Source organism: Xenopus laevis, chromosome 1L, assembly GCF_017654675.1.
Source record: "Xenopus laevis strain J_2021 chromosome 1L, Xenopus_laevis_v10.1, whole genome shotgun sequence".
In the NCBI taxonomy this organism is placed as follows: Eukaryota; Metazoa; Chordata; class Amphibia; order Anura; family Pipidae; genus Xenopus; species Xenopus laevis.
The window spans coordinates 164,619,673-164,639,347 of record NC_054371.1 but is presented as its reverse complement, the minus strand read 5'-3'; the positions used below and the strand labels follow the sequence as shown (position 1 = coordinate 164,639,347).

At 38.5% G+C, this 19,675-nt stretch overlaps 1 protein-coding gene across 1 annotated transcript; it reads right to left on the bottom strand.

Moving 5' to 3' along the window:
- Positions 1-6,441: 6,441 nt before the first annotated feature.
- Positions 6,442-18,352, bottom strand: unc119b.L (unc-119 lipid binding chaperone B L homeolog; the record flags this gene model as incomplete). The annotated part of the gene is given in 5 exon segments (NM_001094139.1): positions 6,442-7,812; positions 8,208-8,380; positions 11,599-11,707; positions 15,018-15,128; positions 17,983-18,352. Coding segments are annotated over 5 exon segments (729 nt in total). The 3' UTR covers positions 6,442-7,699.
- Positions 18,353-19,675: the final 1,323 nt, after the last annotated feature.

Here is a 19,675-nt window from a genome sequence, read left to right as displayed (position 1 = left end):
GACCGTCAACATGCGTTTTTCAGCATGTAGGATTCTTTTCCCAACATGCACTTCTCATTGTTCTCATTGTTCTAATTGAATTTGGACGCCATATTTAAAATACGCTGCATATTTACATAAAGTCTATTGATTTGGTAGTTTCTTGACGTATTGGCGCTTCTGCTAAAAAATGCCAATACAGGTGTCCTGTGGCGGATTTCAGCTTGCAAGTGCCCTGTGTGAATTGCCATAGTGCGTTTTCCCTTAGTTTAAGTGGTAGTGCAGTTTATGCGTATTTACGCCTGGCTGTTCTTTTTTAAAAACGCAACTAGAAAACGCTGCAAAAACACCATGTCTGGCCTTGCCCTAAAAACACTGTAACTGATTTTAGTTCTGATTTGTAGACAACATTAAAAAGATTTGCAATGGGACATAATACAACTGTTGGAGGAGAATGATGCATACTGTGTTTTCATCAGAGTATATAAAATACATGAGGTAGATGCATGAAAACAAGAAATCATATAGCAGGCTCAGATTTTACATTACAGTAGGATTAGATTTTGTTGGATATTTAAGTCTTTAATACCTACACATCAGGAGCAGCTTTTCAGTGAGTGAATAAAGGGAGAGGGGGGCTAGGCAGTAACTCTTCTGTCTGCAAACCCTGAGTTCTTGTCCCAACGCCTCACCTGGCAGCACAGCTGTCACTGCTCGGTATTTCTTCTCCCCCTGACCTGCTTGTTGCTGTGGCCCACTGTGACCCCGCCCCCCTTGCTGTGTAGTGCAGGAAATTCATTAGGAGGGGGGAGCAGGAAAGGCAACGAGCAGGCAGTTCCGGCTTTAACGCAGGCTGTATGTATAGAGGTTATCATTCAGCAGCTCACTTTGCGCTCCCCGTGTCTCACAAGCCCGGCTGCTGCTGCTCCGTCCTGTTCCTCCCTGCTGCACCTGTTTAGAAGCCATGTTGATCCGATCATCTCCATGGCAAAAGGGCGCGAGAGAGAGGAACTCGGACCTGAACTTGTGCTTTACTGAAGAGAGCGGCCCATTTTAATTGTGTGTTGAACGGCCCATCGGGCAATTGCCCGAACACACAGATTGTCAGTCCGGGCCTGATCTCCTGTATACAAGTCTGGCTCTCACAATCCAAGGCACTGAAATAGGATGACACTTATGATATAATCTTTATTTGGCCGACAAAAAAAAACATTGTCTGCCTGACATGGACTGTCCGGTGTTGTTTTTAATGGATCAAATAATTACTATATTTTTAGTGATATCCTACTTCAGTGCCTTGGAGTGTGAGAGCCAGAATTATTGATATTTTGCTCTGCGATTCCCACAAGCTAAAGCCTCTGGGCTTACACATCTGGCCATTGACTTTATCTTATCTATAAAAACTGTCATAGTCAATCTCCTCGAAATGCCTTCCCGCCAGCAAGAACGTGAATCGCTGGATTGATGGTGTCGCTTTGGTCTTCTGAAGTTACCAGGCCCAAAGTGCCACCACCCTTAAACTGCTGTGTTTGTTTAAGAAACACTACATTTGTTTATATAAATAAGCTGCTGTGTAGCAATGGGGGCAGCCATTCAAAAGAGAAAAGGCTCAAGTTGCACAGCAGATAACAGATAAGCTCTGTAGAACATAATGGTGTTATCTGCTATCCACTATTTAACCTGTGCCATATAGCCTTTTTTTTCAATTTCCGCCATTGCTACACAGCAGCTTGTTTATATGAACTATAGAAGTAAACAGATCAGTTTTACCAGTGCAGGGCAACAGTACATGATATTTTCATTACTTTAAAACCCTTTAATTTTTTGGCGCTACTGTTTCTTTAACTGAAGCCCAGCGTTGCAGTACTTTGTTTATATTCTCTATATGGTCAGATATTGATTGTGGATTAAACCACTCTTGACCAACAGCAGCCCTCTGGCAAGCACACATTATTGGCCCCCTCTGTTATCAGACAGGATAGAACATTCAATTGGGTCACACAAATGGATATGCATATGTATGGCCAGCCTATGAGGGTTGTTTGTGCAAAATAAAGCCTGCAATGCAAAATAAGCAGTATTTGGCAACATAGATAGAGCACATATGGTTCAGAGGCAATGCGTAAATTGTAGCTTTTAATAACTTTTACTCAAAGGAACTGCGAAGTGTAAAAAAAAAAAACTGGGTTAAAAAAAATGGTTAGAGTGAATGGATGTCTGATGTAATAACCAAAACACAACTTCCTACTTTGGCTCTCTAATCTGTTAGTCAGCGGCTTGAAGGGGGTGGGTGGCACATTAGATCGTTGCTTTTGTTTTCTAACCAGTAGGTGACAATTCAATTCAAATTGGTGACAAATCTAATTGGGGATTGGTTGCTATGGGCAACATCAGGGGTGATGTCTGTCTACAATGTTAATTGCCATTTTTGCAGTGATTGTACTGGCATGTAATGCAGAGGGCCACCGTGTCATGTGGAATGCTTAAGACCACACTATGTCCTGAAAAAGCGGGGACCACTACCCGTCATCTGGTGCACTTTTTGCTTCGGATGCTGCCATTCCAAACATGGAGAAAGGTTTTGTAAAATGGGTATGGCCAAAAAAATGTCAATGTGCACAGAGCAGAAGATCATAATCTTTTCTAAATGCTAGCTAGAGTGTGCTTCTTTAGTTCTCCGAGGGGGATACACCCAAAACTATTTACGCCATAATTTTTTCAGTATTCCACACAAGAATGAAGCGCTCATCTCCGTTTCTCTTCCCTTTGGGACCAGGTGCTTAGCAGTCAATTTCCCACTCTGCCATGGGTATCAAATCATATGCAATATCCAACAGACCGCAGCACACGGACACATTGTTTCTGTGAAGTTTTTTGTGATTTATTGGCTCATTATCAGTAGACAAAAAAATGCAAAGTTTCGAGTCTCACAGGACTCTTTATCAAGCATAATATATTCAGTAAGCACAGAGCATTTCTTAATTGCCTGCCTTATAATATATTCATATTCACCTGTTTTAGAAGAGTGCTTTCACAAATTTTAGGCTGTGAGGGCCCACCAAAGATATCTGTGACCTGAGAGCAACTATGGGAACAGCTATACGGATAACAGAGGAATCAAGGACTTAGAGGTAATTGTCAGTCTTTCAAAAATGACACAGTGTTTTAAAATACAGAATAAAGCTGAATTGGGTAATTGTGAATACATTGCATGAGCAGAATAATCTATTTTTTTTGTTGAAAGGCTCGCCTTTCAAGTTTTAGTATGTTATAGGATGGCCAATTCTAAGCAACTTTTCAATTATTTGCCTTCTTCAGACTATTTCCAGCTTTCAAATTGGGGTCACTGATCCCATTAAAAAAATGCTCTGTAAGGCAACAAATGTATTGTTATTGCTACTTTTAATTACTCATCTTTCTATTCAGGCCCTTTCCTATTCATATTCCAGTCCCTTATTTAAATCAATAAACTGTTGCTAGTGTAAATTGGACCCTAGAAACCAGACTGCTGAAATTAAGAAAGTGCTGCTGAACAAATACTAAACAAAAATAATAAAAAATGAAAAGCCAATTGCAAATTATCCCAGAATATCCCTCTCTACATCATACTTAAAGTTAATTCAGGTGAACCGGAAACCTATTATCCAGAAAACTCCAAATTATGTAAAGGGCATCCCCCATAAAATATATTTTATCTAAATAATTAATTTTTTAAAATTATTTTCTCTGCAATAATAAAACAGTAGCTTGTACTTGATACCAACTAAGATATAATTAATCCTTATTGGAAGCAAAACCAGCCTATTGGGTTTATTTCATGTTTACATGGTTTTCTGGTAGAATTAAAGTATGAAGATCCAAATTACGGAAAGATTTGTTATCCTGAAAAACCCAGGTCCCAAGCATTCTGGATAATAGGTCCCATACCTGTATAAAGTGAACAAACCCTTTCATTTCTATATGTTTTTTATTTTCATCTTCACTTACATGTTTGCAAATGTTAACAAATTAACAGATATGTTAAGCTATATTCATAATGAATCTGGAAACAAAGATAACATCCCAGCTGCACTCCAAGTGATAGGCTGCACTTATAATAAGAGATCCGACAAACAGCAGCTCGAAAATGCAGTTTTATTACCAATGCAAGTTCAAAAAAAAAATACAAGTACAAGAATGCTACAAACAAATCTACCCCATGTATGAACAGTAAACCCATCAGGAGTAGCAAGTGTGCAAAACGTGTTTTTGTTTCATAAGTTTTCATAAAGGAAACTGAAAAAAAATCAAATAATGTTTAAATACATTTCCATTTGTAACTCAAGGGTCAATTCAAATATTCAACTCAGTCATAAAGTTTAGATTTTTAAATAAAGCAATTAAACACTAATTGCATGTATGATCTTATTGTAAATGATTAGTATCCAGTTTTCCCATGTTATGATACAATATCTTCAGCATCAGAGGTATGCAGCATTGAGATTCATGGCACTAAAAGGTCACTTAGGACGCATTGATTGAAGAAGAGATTAGGCAAAGCCAACTACAGGACATCTAAAAGATAATCCTACCAGACAATACAGAAGAGGTAATGGTTGAAAAACATTTGAAATAATCAGTTTATTACTGGTACCAATAATTGATAAATTACTAAGGCCCAGAGGTCCCCAAAGTATGCTCTCAAGCAAACATTAAAAAAACAAAACAAAATCTATACTATTGTAATTAGAGCAATTGGCAAATAGTTTCATTTTACATTTACTCCTACCTTTTGAAGTCAGTGCGGGAGGAGAGGATGGTTATTAATATTGTCCCTTCCAGGGCAGGACAGTATTATGAGCAATGCCTTTGTTTGCTTGAGACACAACTAGAATGGAAAGAAGTGCCTAATATTAAGAAAAGGTTAATGGCACACAGGTTGGTATGCCCATTAATTGTCATCCACTCATTGAATATGTGCGCTGACAGGCACAGGATGATTGGATGCTAACAAGTTCATTTAATCATCAATATTTAATCGACAATGTCCGCTGTGTGTGTTGACAGGTTGATCCCCTGCCTACGAAACATACACACGGAGGGAGTGAAAGGTAGAGGATCAGCTTCTATATTAGCGGAGAAACCAACCTTGCAGGGGAAAGAATAAATTTAAAAACAAACGGTTTTTGCAGGTCACATATACAAACAGAGGACTTTTAAATAGAAATAATTAGAATACTAAAACAAGAAAAAGCAGTAAAACCCCACACTACCTTACTAAAATTAATTGAGATCTAATTATACAAGTGCTTAGTGCTATTATAATCATATGCTTAGTTCTCAATCAATTTAGCACCAACATACAATTAATGGTAATTCAATCTATTGTGTTATATAACAAGAATCATGAACTTTTAGATTATTCATCAATTGTGTGTAGATAAATTTTATTTAAAGTCACAGCACCTAATTTATAGCACTTAAGCACTTTAATCATTTTAATTATTTGTATATAACAATCGATTGAAATACCATTAATTGTATGTTGGTGCTAAATTGATTGAGAACTAAACATATGATTATAATAGCACTAAGTACTTATATAATTAGATCTCAATTAATTTTAGTAAGGTAGTGTGAGGTTTTATTGCTTTCTCTTGTTTTTAGTACAATTCACTTATTGTTACATCCGTGAGTGCTCCTGAATATCTTCTACTACATGTCTTTAATGAGGAGCACCCAGAAGTTGATTGAAGCCTGACGAGTGCTGGTACATACATCGAATATATATCTATCTATCTGCTATCAAACAGCCTTGACCAGTAATGTCCAGCATTATTATGTTTTTGTTTTATTCCCATATGTAGCAGCCTCTATACACTTACAGGGATCATACCAGGAAAACCCTTGGAGAAGAAATGTAAGCATATTCTGGGAGAACATATTTATCCAATTTTTTTTTTTTTTTAATGCAAACAAAAACATTGTAGCTTGGGATGTGCAGTTGTGTAAGGTTTGGTAGAGACGTGGACATTCCCTAAGACAATACTGTGATATTACTCAATTACTATCAAGGGGAAATTGTCATTAGCAGACATAGCAAAAAAAGTCTTCTTCAAGGAATACAGCAATTGTGTAATAGCAGGCACAAACTTTTGCTCCTGTAGAAACCAATCTAACATTTGCTTTCATACAGGACCAGAAAATAACAGCTGTTATAAACTGGGAACAACCTTTGTGATTTGTATATGTTAAAAGGGCAAATAGCGTTCCGAGAACCACTGGTTCTCATGCACTAACTTGGAAATTTAAAAAAAAAAAAAAAAAAAACATGCAGTAAAAGTGAACAGGGAGCCTTCTGCTAGCAAGGTAGTACAATCAACTTTTATAGGTACATTCCTTTTGTTTTTAGAGGGGTATAAAGAAATGGCATATTGTTTGTGTATTATGTGTCCCCTTTAACCAATATAAGCAATACACTTGTTTCCCAGTTTTAATCTCTCTTTATCTACCATACACTTTTGTATACGGAAGCGGTATTGCACATGTATTGCATGGAAAAATAAAAACATCATTGTCTCTCATACCACACGTAAATTCCATTCATACATATAAAGGAAGACAAGCCTGCCCAAAACACTGTACATGTAATCTAATCACTGGTTATCTTGCATGTATCCTCTTCACCCAAATTGGACAGTTATTTATTTATTTATTTCAATAAAGGAATTATTGCTTACCAGACGAGAAGATCCAAAGAATAAAGCAGAATAAAGGCGTGCTATCCCTAAAGTCTATTATAACCTAATCTATTCAAACTGTCTATTAGAAATATCCTTCACTGACTTAAAACAGTTCCGTTTTTCACATCCCTTCCTATATAAATTAAGGACAATGACACACAGCTGTGGTGCTGTTAAGGAGAGAGGTGACTGAACATCCTTAAAGAACAAGTAAACCTTATTTTTTTCTCTCTCTCTAAAATGACTAGTGTCCAGAATAAAATACATTTCTAGTGCATTCAGTCCCATGCAATTTTTAAATCACAAGCAGCTCATTTCAGCTTGCTCCTGGTCTAGCATGAAGCTCCACCCCTAGAAATTGCATGAAACTGAATGCAAGAGAGTATGTTATTCTGGGGACTGTTAAGAGTCTTTGAGATTTTAAAATAAAAGGCTTACTTGTCCTTTAATTGTCTATCCAACTTCATTCTACAGCTGCTAAGTCTGCCACAGACAGAGTATTTTCCATGCTTTCCTCTCCAAAGTTCTACCAGAGGGCCCCAATGCCATCAAAACACATTATGTACAATGTTTAACCCTGAAGATAGAAGGCGGATTAAAGGAAAAGTAGGCACATTTAGAAGGCAGCTGAAGACCACAACAGTTACCAGGTAGAGGACAAATCCTTCTTGATACCAGAAAGGCACCAGTTGGGGTTTAATGCTATTGTAGACAAGAGCAAAGCAAAGGAAATTAAAACAAAATCTAACAAAAATTACCTGTTTCACAAAAGAAAAAAAATTAAAAAAAAAAAAAAAAATCTGTAAATACAAAATCTTCCTGTTCTATCTAAAGCACTTATTAAAATTAATATGCGAAGACAGCACTTCTATTGTCTGTGGCACTGATCTGATATTATGCAGAAGCCCAAAACGGCATCCATCATTTTCAATCTTTCATCTCTGCTTCCAAGAGGAAATGTTCTGTTTTGCCATATACAGTCTAAAGAAATCGAATCCTCAATGCCCTCCATTATAGGCATAGTCTGCTTTGTTATGCATGATGAGCTTGTTATCAACAAAGTAGAAGCTGTCAGAGCGGGTCTCGTATGGATTCTCAGTCATTTGTCGAACTGTGGAATAAAGAGAAATTAGATGCAGGCCAATTGTCAGTTATTTGCTTAGTTATTTATTCTTCTATTGGATATAGGTATGCAGCAGAATGTTCTTGCACTTACTCTTGTGCACTGCCTGGATGGTATGGATGAGCTCTGATTGCCAGGAGGTACTGTGCGTAGATACCTCTAATATTACACAAAAAACCAACCTCTCCCCCCTTATGTGGACTCCTGCCCCCCAAACAAAGCACAAGAGAATGCCCTGCCACTGACATATCAAGTCTATAGTAAGCTACATTTTGTAATATATAGTCATTTTAGACTGGTAACCCAATGCGGGCATGATCCATATCAGGAAGTGGAATTCTGCCCATATTTGAATGCATTTGGAAAGGGACTGGAATACATACTTAGCTCCTCAGACAGCTGTGGAAATTCATACATGTGCTCACAGGTGTTCCTGCTGTTGGGGATGCAGAAGCCAAAGTCGAAATCAAAACTCTTAAGTATATGATCACGGAAATAATGCCTCTCAATCATCCGAAAACTCTTCACAGGTTTGTCCCCCACAGTAAACTCCACACTATAGAGTAAGAAAAAGACAATTTAAGGATTAATACCTACAGAGCTAAAGTAATGGCATTACAGGTTAACTAGCCATTGTTAAGAGTTAAAGGGAATCGGTCATTATTTTTATTACTAAATTACACTGTGTACATTGCATGTAATTCATTCTACCATTGAAATATTATTCTTGAACCAATAAATGTATTTTTTTGTTGTAATATTGGTATGTAGGCAGACATCTCATAATTTTGCCTGGTCATGTGCTCTCAGAAAGAGCCAGCACTTGACAATGCAAATGCTTTCAGACAAGCTATTGTTTCTACAACTCAATGTAACTGAAGAAGTTGCGACTTGGGTTAGCCGGACTTGGATATCTACTGAGTGCTGTTCTCATATCTACCACCTGGTGGGGCATGGGAACATTGTTTGGCAAAGCATGTGTCAGGCAGTGGTTATCTGGTTACTTTCCCATTGTTCTGCTGAAGTCCTGCGGGGGAAGGAAAAAAAGGAAAAAAGAAAACTAAGAAAAAATGGAAATATGAAGGGCAAAGAGTTCTTGCACACACTAAAGTATAAGCACTAGAAAAACTTGTTAGTTAATAATACAGGGCCGTCGTACTATTTTGGTTTTAAACACTAATAATGAAAAAACTTTTTTTCCCTATGCTTTCAACAGGTTGTTGCCCCACTATACCAGTGCAAGTTACTGCAGGAGGATGGCACACTGCGCCTCATGTTAACTTATTAGACACCTATACTTTAAAATAGTCTCACATAACTCTGTTTAGTACAGGGCAATATGTATGCTGTGACATTTTAAGGTACCTCAGTGTTTGGGGAAAACCTAGAGCGGCTGCTGTTTCGATGAGTTCCAGTCCAACCATGAAAGTGGATCAATATTTTAGTTTAAGACAAACTATACTTAAAGTGACAATGACACTAAAAAACTACTTTTTAAAACATGAATGTACATTAAAAGTTACCTATAGATCATGTTGATCGTTTTTTGCCGAGGTTTGTTTTTGTAAGTTGAAGTTCCTAGACCTGTCTGTTTTGACTGTTGTCAGAGTTTCTACTGCTAACGGCCTCCTGCTGCACAAATATGGCAGCCCCCTCATACAGAAACATGGGGCATCAGACAGGTAATGTAAAAGCATTGTGCAAATACTTTATGGCAAAGTTAGAAGTTGCTTTCAAAGGCAATATTATGATAGATGTAAAACAGAGTTTAATTTCTGGTGTCAGTATTTCTTTAACTATAATGCACAGATAATGTGTATCCTATTAAGTATCATATCAAATTGCCATATTTGTATTTATTAGGGATGCACTGAATTAGTGTTTGGATTTGGTTCGTGATTTTGTGCATCCTTAATTTTTTTGTTCTCTCAAAGATTACCCGACAGGAAATAATAAAGCTCTAACTGTAAAATGAAAAAGTAGGAGTAAAAGACTATGCATTCATTGGTTGACGTAACCAGCATGTATGTGTGAGAACAGGGGGCGGCTTTGGACATAAAATAGCAATTTCGCTATTTAGGATTATTTAATGGCAGATACTACTTGAAAAGGATATTTTTATGAAGATGAATTATTTACATATGGACTGGTTTACGCAATATATTTTTATAGTGTTATCACCATAGTACCAAGGGTAAGTGAACATATTTCTACTAGACTTTTACTGCACTTCAATATTTAGTACAGATTTGGCACTGTAGGATGTTAAATGAATGCCCTTGACATGGCAAGTGAGCTTGCGTAGCTTGGCAAGGATATATTTTTTCTCTTTAGCAATTTTTTTTAGAGACACCTGCAACTGCTCATGGGTACAGTTTCCCTTTAAAGGAGAACTAAAGCTTAACTAAAGAAGTAGGGTAGAAATATTGCACATTATGTTTTGGGCTTCTGTACCAGCCCAGGCAACCACAACCCTTTAGCAGTTATGATGCCCCAGTAGCTCCCCATCTACTTTTCTGCTGATTTAATGCACATGCTCTGTGCTTAAAGGAACAGTAACACCAAAACACGAAAGGGTCTTAAATAAATCACAATATAACGTACGGTTGCCCTGCACTTATAAAACTGGTTTGCTTGATTCAGAATGACTACTATAGTTTATATAAACAAGCTGCTGTGTAGCCATGGGGGCAGCCATTCAAGTATAGTAAATAACAGGTACGTGAAGAATCCCATTGTTAACCTCAGAGCTGATCTGTGCAGCATGACAGTACATTATACTGATATTCCTTCAATACACTTTCTTTTTTGGTGTTACTGTTCCTTTAATACAGATAATTACTACGTCAGCTCAGACCAGTGCAATTAGCACCAGAATTTTATAATCAGCCTTGTAGCATCAGCTTATATTACAGACAACAATTTTCTGCTTGTAAATTTGGAACGCTTAGCTTCTCAACAGCTGCTCAGAACCCACTAAGCATGTGAGTGTCAGACACTTTCCAAGATGGTGACCCCCTGTGACAAGTTTGAAGTCATGGATCATTGCTGCTATTGACAAGCTGAAACTTTAGGCTGGTGCAAAAAGTTCAGTAAATAAAACATGGCATTTTTAGCCCTATTCATTTTTAGGGTTTAGTCCATTTCTAGGCCTTTCTAACCAGGTCTCTCACCAAAGGCATGCAGCATAATGTGAAAGTTGGAATACCACCAATGGTGGCAGTAAATGTGTTTGATTAATGAAAATAATTTGTTGCACATATACTTTCTGTTGCTGTACCAAGCTCACAAGAAATTCTGTGAATTTGGAGAAAACCTGTATGAATTGAGGGGAGTTACGACTTATACAACAACACACATGACTTTCTACAAAGAAATAAATGCATGCATGTATGATAAAAAATGTTTAAAATTAATAAAATATCTATCTATCTATCTATATATATATCTCTATCTATCTATATATATAAAAATTCTCCAATGAGTATCCGCACTCCAAGGCAATGTAGAATAGAGAGTTGTGCACGGTAATTTTTGCATACACCAATAGTTTCCAAACCAGCACTCCCTTTAGTGAAAAAATGTAATTTTTATTGTTACATAGTATCTATTTCCGTTTCAGTCCCTATTGGGACCTTTTTTTTTTAACAATAAAAATGTAATTTTTTCACTAAAGGGAGTGCTGGTTTGGAAACTATTGGTGTGTATATATATATATATATATATATATATATGTATATAAATAAAACAAACACCTCTTAAAATAATACTCACGTTGCTCCAACTTTTCGAAGCCTGAGGAATGCAGGAGTAAATTGATAACGCACAAACCGCCCAGCACTTGCATCTAGATGGGTGCTTTCCTCCTCCTCCTCTTCCTGTTCTGTAAGTATAAATGTAATGTAGAACTTTAAAGGAATTGTAAAATACACAGGCAGTTTTTTTTTGTTCATGTAAAACAACAGTGTAGCTCAATGCTTCCTTAGGGCTAATGTCAGGCGATAATCAGCCCTTCCCTATGCCTGCACCCAGAGCCATTGTGTTGGCCCCTCCAAAGGCTTTTTATCAATCTCGCTCTTTTCAACAGTCCCACTGACTTCTTTGAATAACATCTATATTTATATAGAATAAGCCCTCAAAGATGCACCATGGCCTATCACAAGTAGAACATTGCATAACACTGCCTCAGAAAACTGTATATTTAAGCTATCATTCTCAGCCAAAATAATGCAATTGATGAGAAATCATCATGCGAAATAATGGAATCCATATTTGTTTTCACAAATGCTGTGAAGTGGGTTACTTAGATGTGACAGGGGAGGCTGGTATCTGCTAAAGGTCCCACTTTCCAATTTGCCTGAATATAAAGCAAAGTTCTCTTGTGCTGTGTCTTTTAGTAAAATAACATCTGTGAACACATCTATTACTTGGCTATAGTGTTATTGAGTGGAACTCACTGACATAGCCAACATGAAGGGGCCCATTTACTTAGCTCGAGTGAAGGAATAGAAAAAATACTTCGAATTTCGAATGGTCGAATATGGCTACTTCGACCACGACTCGAACTAAAATTCGTTCGACTATTCGACCATTTGATAGTCGAAGTACTGTCTCTTTAAAAAATACTTCGACTCCCTAGTTTGCCACCTAAAACCTACCGAGGCCAATGTTAGCCTATGGGGAAGGTCTCCATAGGCTTCCTAAAAATTTTCTGATCGAAGGAAAATCCTTCGATCAATGGATTAAAATCCTTTGAATCGCTCGATTCAAAGGATTTAATCGTTCGATCGAACGATTATTCCTTCGATCGTAGGAAATGCGCTAAATCCTTCGACTTCGATATTCGAAGTATTTACATTCGGCAGTCGAATATCGAGGGTTAATTAACCCTCGATATTCGACCCTATGTAAATCTGCCCCGAAGTATTGTAAGGGACTTCTTCAGAAAGCATTATATTTTGTTTTAAAATAGGATTGTAATGTTTGCTTTTCCACAGCAAACCATAGTATCATAAAAAAAGAAAACCGTCACCCCCCCCCCCATAGTAGAATAAACGCCAGTATTGCCGGATACCTAAAATGCCTGTCGTAAGTGACTTCAAAAGCATCTGCCTGTCAAAATAGGAGGTAGTTTCTACCCCCTCCCCCCAAAAAATATATTCTATGTGCGCAGCAACAGGTGGCTGTTGCTAAAGACACTAGCAACAAGCATAAGTAGTATTTGCATTTTCTCCGACAACATGTCTATGGTGAGAAAGCAGCAAGTATAACATTAAGCAAACACTGGAAAGCACCTCAGTTGTCAGAGTTTTAATAACTCAAACTATACAGTTCAGAATAGGTCAGGGTGGATTTCTATTATATTACGACATCAAATGAAGTCCCTTTTGTTGCCTATTGTCAGAATATATCAGAATATTAGGCTTGTTGTTGCAGACGTTTCTTAAAGGAACAGTTCAGTGTAAAAATAAAAACTGGCTAAATAGATAGGATGTGCAAAATAAAAAATGTTTATAATATAGTTAGTTAGCCAAAAATGTAATGTATAAAGGCTGGAGTGAGCTGATGTCTAACATAACAGTACAGAACACTACTTCCTGCTCTCTATCTCTGAGTTAGTCAGCGACTATAAGGTGGGCCAATTGGGACATAACTGTTCAGTGAGTTTGCAATTGATCCTCAGCATTCAGCTCAGATTCAAAAGCAAACAGATATGACCCATGTGGCCCACCCTCAAGTCAATGATTAGTTACTGCCTGGGAACCAATCAGTGGAAACCAAGAGACCTGAAAAGCAGGAAGTAGTGTTCTGACATCCAGTCACTCAAGCCTTTATACATTACATTTTTGCCTAACTAACTGTGTTAGAAACATTTTTTATTTTGCACATCCTATCTATTTACCCAGTTTTTATTTGTATACTGAACAATTCCTTTAATGTATATATTTAACTAGACTTATAGGCAGTAGTAGCAAAGCAGGCATACCCATGTAGTTTGTGATAAATAAAATAGGACATCGGATTTAAACTAGGCTAACAACATTGATAACCTTTAAAAAGTCCATCTTTGAGTATTTCATAGTTTCTTTCTAATAAAGAAATGAGCATTCCCCAGATGCAGGACTAAAACTAGGGCAGCATCAGCTGGAGGGCGCAGTTCTGACCAGCATATGTAGAAGGAAGAGCATGACAGTGCAAATGGTGGAAGCTTTGTCAGCAGCAACTAAGGCAACAGTGATGGAGGGAGAGCGAAATGTTGGTGAAAACCGTGTGTAATGGAGGCATTGTAGAGGTGGCGTGTTGGGAGTGTGGGTGGGCTTGCAGGATGAAGTAGTAACTGAGTGGTAACACTACTTGGCTCAGTACTGCCCATAATTACAGTAGGATTTTGTAGCCAATCACAACTCTTAAAAGATATACTGTAGAACCCAGTCAGGTCCACCAAGCCGATTGCTGCCATTCTCCAGATGTTAACTGGACAGCATGCCACAAAGCAAAATGCTGAGGACTGCCAGCTCTCTTGCACAACCTGGGACAGGAGTAATGAGGATTGGGACAGCCGACTTGTGCAAGCAAGGCTTCTGTGGAAGTTTTTATTTAAAGTGGTACAAAAGGCAACTATTGTAGGCAAAGGTGCCCCCTAAGTTATCTGTTTTTTCCATTACATTTTTCTTAAGCAGATTTAATATTTAAATTAGTATAAAAAGGGAACTGAAATTTCTAAATTTGAATTGATTTTGAGATGGCTTATGACTGTTCCATCTCAGTGGTGCATTACAAACTGCTGACTCATGCTGGAGTCAACCAGTTGTACCAGACAGATAACTTTCAATACACAAAAAAGTACATAAACACTACCTAATCCGTGTTCGTCCAGTCTGTTCTGATGATCCTTGCCCAACTGCATCTACAGTCACTATGGAAGCCAGGATCTACCACCACCCTGAACAGATTTGCACCAACACAGTCATAAACTAGTGTAATTTTTTAACATCACATACTAAAACTACAGAACTCCCACTTTGAAAATTTTGGCTGCAACTGACGTACAGTTTGCAAAAGCATGCCCATCGATTTGGATGTGTTGGACATAATTGCTGCAGGTGAAAATCAGCATATGGCTGTAGACACTGAATTTCTGGAGTGTTGTGTAAAAATAATAATTACAAGATGTACTGCTACACGAGGCATACCTGAGCAAGGCTTAGAGATCTCAAAAAGCACTGTGCCAGTCTCCAAATCTCGGATTTTGAAGCGAGTAAAGTCAATACCATAGATATTATCTTCAGGTTTACACAAGTAATCTAAATAGAAGAGATAAAAACAGAAAACCATATTAGGTATTTCACAGTGTCATCTTTTTCCCTCTTGTTCACATCTAAATTATACACCTGCCTATTGTTGTTTAAAATGACCTATTCTGGACACTTGCCAGTTTGACCCTTGCCATCAGGTAGACAGAATGGAGCCAAGTACTAACCTGAATAAAACGTCAAATTTACTTTTCTCTCTCTGCACTTCTCCAAAAAAAGTTACAAAAACAAAGATTTTACCATGTTAGCCAGCAGATAAGTGAAAACACACTTGTATTTCTGCATGAATACAAAACCAGTGTGATCAACAGTCTCTGTACTAAAAACACACTGCATTTAAAGGGAATGCCAACCCCAAAAAAAAAAAAAGTTTTGCCTAATAAACGTAAACCTAATTCTAAGCAATTTCACATTATCCATTCATTACAATGTGTCTAGTTTGTCAAGTTATTTGTTTATGTATTGCTATTGAAAGCAGTGTCTATACCTTTCTATTCTCTGCCCTGGTGGCTCAGACTGTTGATCAATGTAAGACAAGGTAGTTGATTAAAGGTGGCCATAGACGCACAGATATCATAAGAAACTAATTTTCGTACGATATTCGGTGCGTATATGGTGGGAAAAGAGCTGACAGATATCGGCAGAAGACTTGAATATAAGTCGGCTAGTCGAAAAATTTTGATCGGGTGCCTTTGAAGGCACCCAAACATCAGCCATTGTTAGTGCTGAATAGTCAGATACAGGTAGAATTCTGTTGTTTCTACCTGTATATCTATCTGTATATCGGACGATTCAGCTCTACGCGTGTGTATTGAAACTAACGATCTTTCTTGGAAAGATCTTTTCCAAGAAAGATCTTATTGTTATGTCTATGGCCACCTTTACAGACCTAAGAAGAATTCACTGGCACTCAGAGGCAGATGCAAGCAGTGACAACCCCAATAAACACGCAAGGGTTGTCCTTGCTTGCATCTGCCTCGGAGTGCCAGTGAATTCTTCTTGGAATCTACTTTGGAGGGTGCCGATCCCTCTATCACCTGTGCACAAGGCGTTCATTACACAAGGCCAGGGTGTGCGAGCAGTGCTTTGTATCCCACCTTTACAGACCTGTCTTTGCTGGGGAACTAAGACTTCTGCAACATTGTTTAAAAAGTAACAACCAAAATTTAGGCAAATGCGGCTTTCTATAGCGATTGTTTTACAAAACTTTAAAAGCACTTACATTTTTTAATAAATGTATATTGGAAAGTTTAGAATTATGTTTTCTTTTATTAGGCAAATTTTTATTTTGGGGTTGAGTTTCTCTCATAAAATTAATTTGTTTTAAAGTAACAAAAATATAATGCAGTGTGGCCCTGCACTGGTAAAACAGTTGTGTTTACATAAATAAGCTGCTGTGTAGCAATGGGGGCAGCTAGTCAAAGGAGAAAAGGCTCAGGTTACACAGCAGATAAGCTCTGTAGAACATAATGGTGTTATCTGTTATCCACTATTTAACCTGTGCCATATAGCCCTTTTTCAATTTCTGCCACTGCTACACAGCAGCTTGTTTATATGAACTATAGTAGTGTTTCGGAAGCAAACAGATCAATTTTATCAGTGCAGGGCAACAGTACATGATATTTCATTACTTTAAAACACTTTAATGTTTTGGTGTTACTGTTCCTTTAAGACACAAGTGACAAGAAAATGATGGTCAAAAGGTGCTGTGGCAATCACAGAGCCAACTCAAATCACTGTACCATTTGAATTTGGCGGTCTCAATCGTGTGATATTCAAACATCAGTATGGGATCTTCCTTTTGCAGACTCTCCAGTATATGTTCTGTTTTCATTTTCCTGCCACACCAATTACACCATTAACTGAGCTTTTAGTGCACAAATATGGGCTATTCGCATGGACACTGGAACATGACTGTCACAATATCAGCATTGATACTAACCTTTGAATTGAACTGAATCTCTATTTTTGCTTCATAAATGTATGAATAAACCGTGCAAGCCTGATTGCAATCTGTCGGGGTGGGCAGGTTTCCAGCCAAATTGGGCTACTAATTTAAAGCCAGGTGGGTTTTGAAAGTACCAACTAGCCAAAGTTCAGATTTGGGCTACTTTTTGGGCCTTTGGTTGGTTTGGAAACCAGCCAAAGTTTTTTCTTGTCGTAATGCTTCAAGCCTGTATCCCAATGCATGTTGGGTAATGTGGGTTTTGCAGACTGCCAAGTTTAATGTCAGACTACAATACCCAGCATGCAATGGGACTTGTGTAGTAGTCAGGAGTTACCAGATTTTATCTCTGTACCCCACTCTTCCATCCCTCTTAAGCATTCTTGCGTTTTCTGTGACTTTTCTCAATTTCAGACAATTTTTGGGCAAAAATCTACTGGCCACCAAAATGTCTGTATATGTATTAGGGCCCCCCCTCCCTCTCTATTTACATTGCTGGTAAAGGGTGAATCCATCCCATTTCATGTCATGAAAAAATTTGCAAATCAGTGAAAATTTGAAAAAGGCTTATTTTGACATATTTCACTGCCCATGTGACGCTTGGCTAGTTTTGGGCTGGTTTTGTAGTTGATTTTGGCTGGTTTTGAAAATTGAGACCTGGCAACCCTGGGGGTGGGATAAACATGGGCCAGTCAGAAGATACAGAGGATAACCGGGAGTAGGCAAGTATGGCGAGTTTGGAAAACATGTGGATCAAACTTTGCTAGTTCTTACGGAGTATTGTTGTGATTACAGTATGTTCCCTACTCCCCATCCTCGCACCATCCCACAACAACCTGACAACCGCAGTGTGACAAGACAAGAGACTGCCACTAATCTAGTGCCATTTTTATTACTCACTCTCAGTAACCCGACTCAGGCCCAGAACATGTTCCGGTCTCAGTTGGTTCAACCCCAGAAGCTCCTCTTCTCTAAACGGAGTGACGGAGCTTTGGTCTGAGGTCCCGGATTCCTTTCCCTGCACACGCCGAGCCTTCAGTCGGTTTATCACTCCCCCTCCCGATTTCTTTCGCTCGTCTTTGGGCTGCCCAGTTAGAGCCGCCTCCCGCTTAGACCCGCTCATTTCTCTTACAAAATGGCGGTTGCCACCTCCGCTTGCGCCGTAACTAAGGACAGTTGAGCTGGGGGAGGGAGCAGTTACCAGGCAACAGAACCAGCAAACGGAAGAGGCTGGGAAATGGGTCAGCTAATAGATGAAAAGTAAATCGTGTCGTAACCTCTGAGAATATGTGCGCCACCATTGGGTACACAGCCTTAAAGCGTACCCATAACCGTAATTCCCTCTCTGAGGGCGCAGGCGAACAGCACGTCCCATGTTTCTACACAAGCAATGGCCGCAGTGCACTAAGCTCGCAAGGGGCGGGGTTTATTCCAACATATTTCCCATTCTACGAAAACCAATGTATACAAGAGGTAAAATCAATGATGCATGTGGGATATTAGCATGGATGATGTGACGTAGATCATGAGATGCTAAAGTGTCTTCTGGATCTTTATAATGGTAGTTTGCTAACCTGGACCTGGCAAAGATATGTATTGCCAATATGCCACTCATGCCCCCATATGTAATCAAAGGCCCAGGAGCAGTAATCCATAGTAACCAGTAAGATGTTTGCTTTTTTTAACAGGTGACCAGTAAATTCTACCTACTTGCTATGGGTTACTGCGCCTGGGCAAACTTAGTGTCTTTTATTACATACCCCCCCTCCTTGGTGTATTACACCTGACGGAAATGTTAGACAGTTGTCAATATTGGTTTTAATACATTGTCAGTCTGGTGGTGAATTTGTTTTTTTGCAAATGTCAGTTGAATTTGACATTGTGCTGGGAGAAAAAGGAAAATCAAATCATACTTACCGATATTTAAATTTCCTGTACTGAAGCATGGCAGTGGGTACTAATGGGTTAACCCCTGGTCACTTGACACGCAGGAAATAGAATACATTTGAATCCCAGCCCCACCAATCCATCCTTATTTTGCTGTAATAAAAGAGCTCTCCCCACCAGGGCCGTTCCTGCCATGAGGCAAGGGGAGTACCTGCCTCAGACGGCAGTCAACGGCCAGTTACAAGGGGCGGCAAAAAGCCGCCTCGTAACTTTAAGAGCCGGATTTCCGCAGAAAGTGCAGTACGCGTTCGCTGCGCTAGCGATGCAGCCCCCTTTGACCCGCTCCGGAACTCCGCTAAACTTTTAAGCACGGAGCAGGAGAGGGGGCAGCATCGGGGTTGTAGCTCACGTGCAGAATCAGTAAGGTAATGTCAACCCCCTATATTAAGTAAGGTACTGTAAAAAAAAAAAACATAGATCTAATATAATGTAGAAGAGCAATACACAATATTGATACTGTGTTAGTGTAAATTAACTGTCACAATGCCTAAGCATATCTGAGCTATTTTAACAAAGTTTTACGATGACCCTTAATAATGTAGTAACCTGCAGCATCAATCCATGCAGGGAACCCTGTATGACAATAAACTTGTATATTACAACTTTTGTACCTTCTTACTACAAGATTGATACACTAACAGCTGAA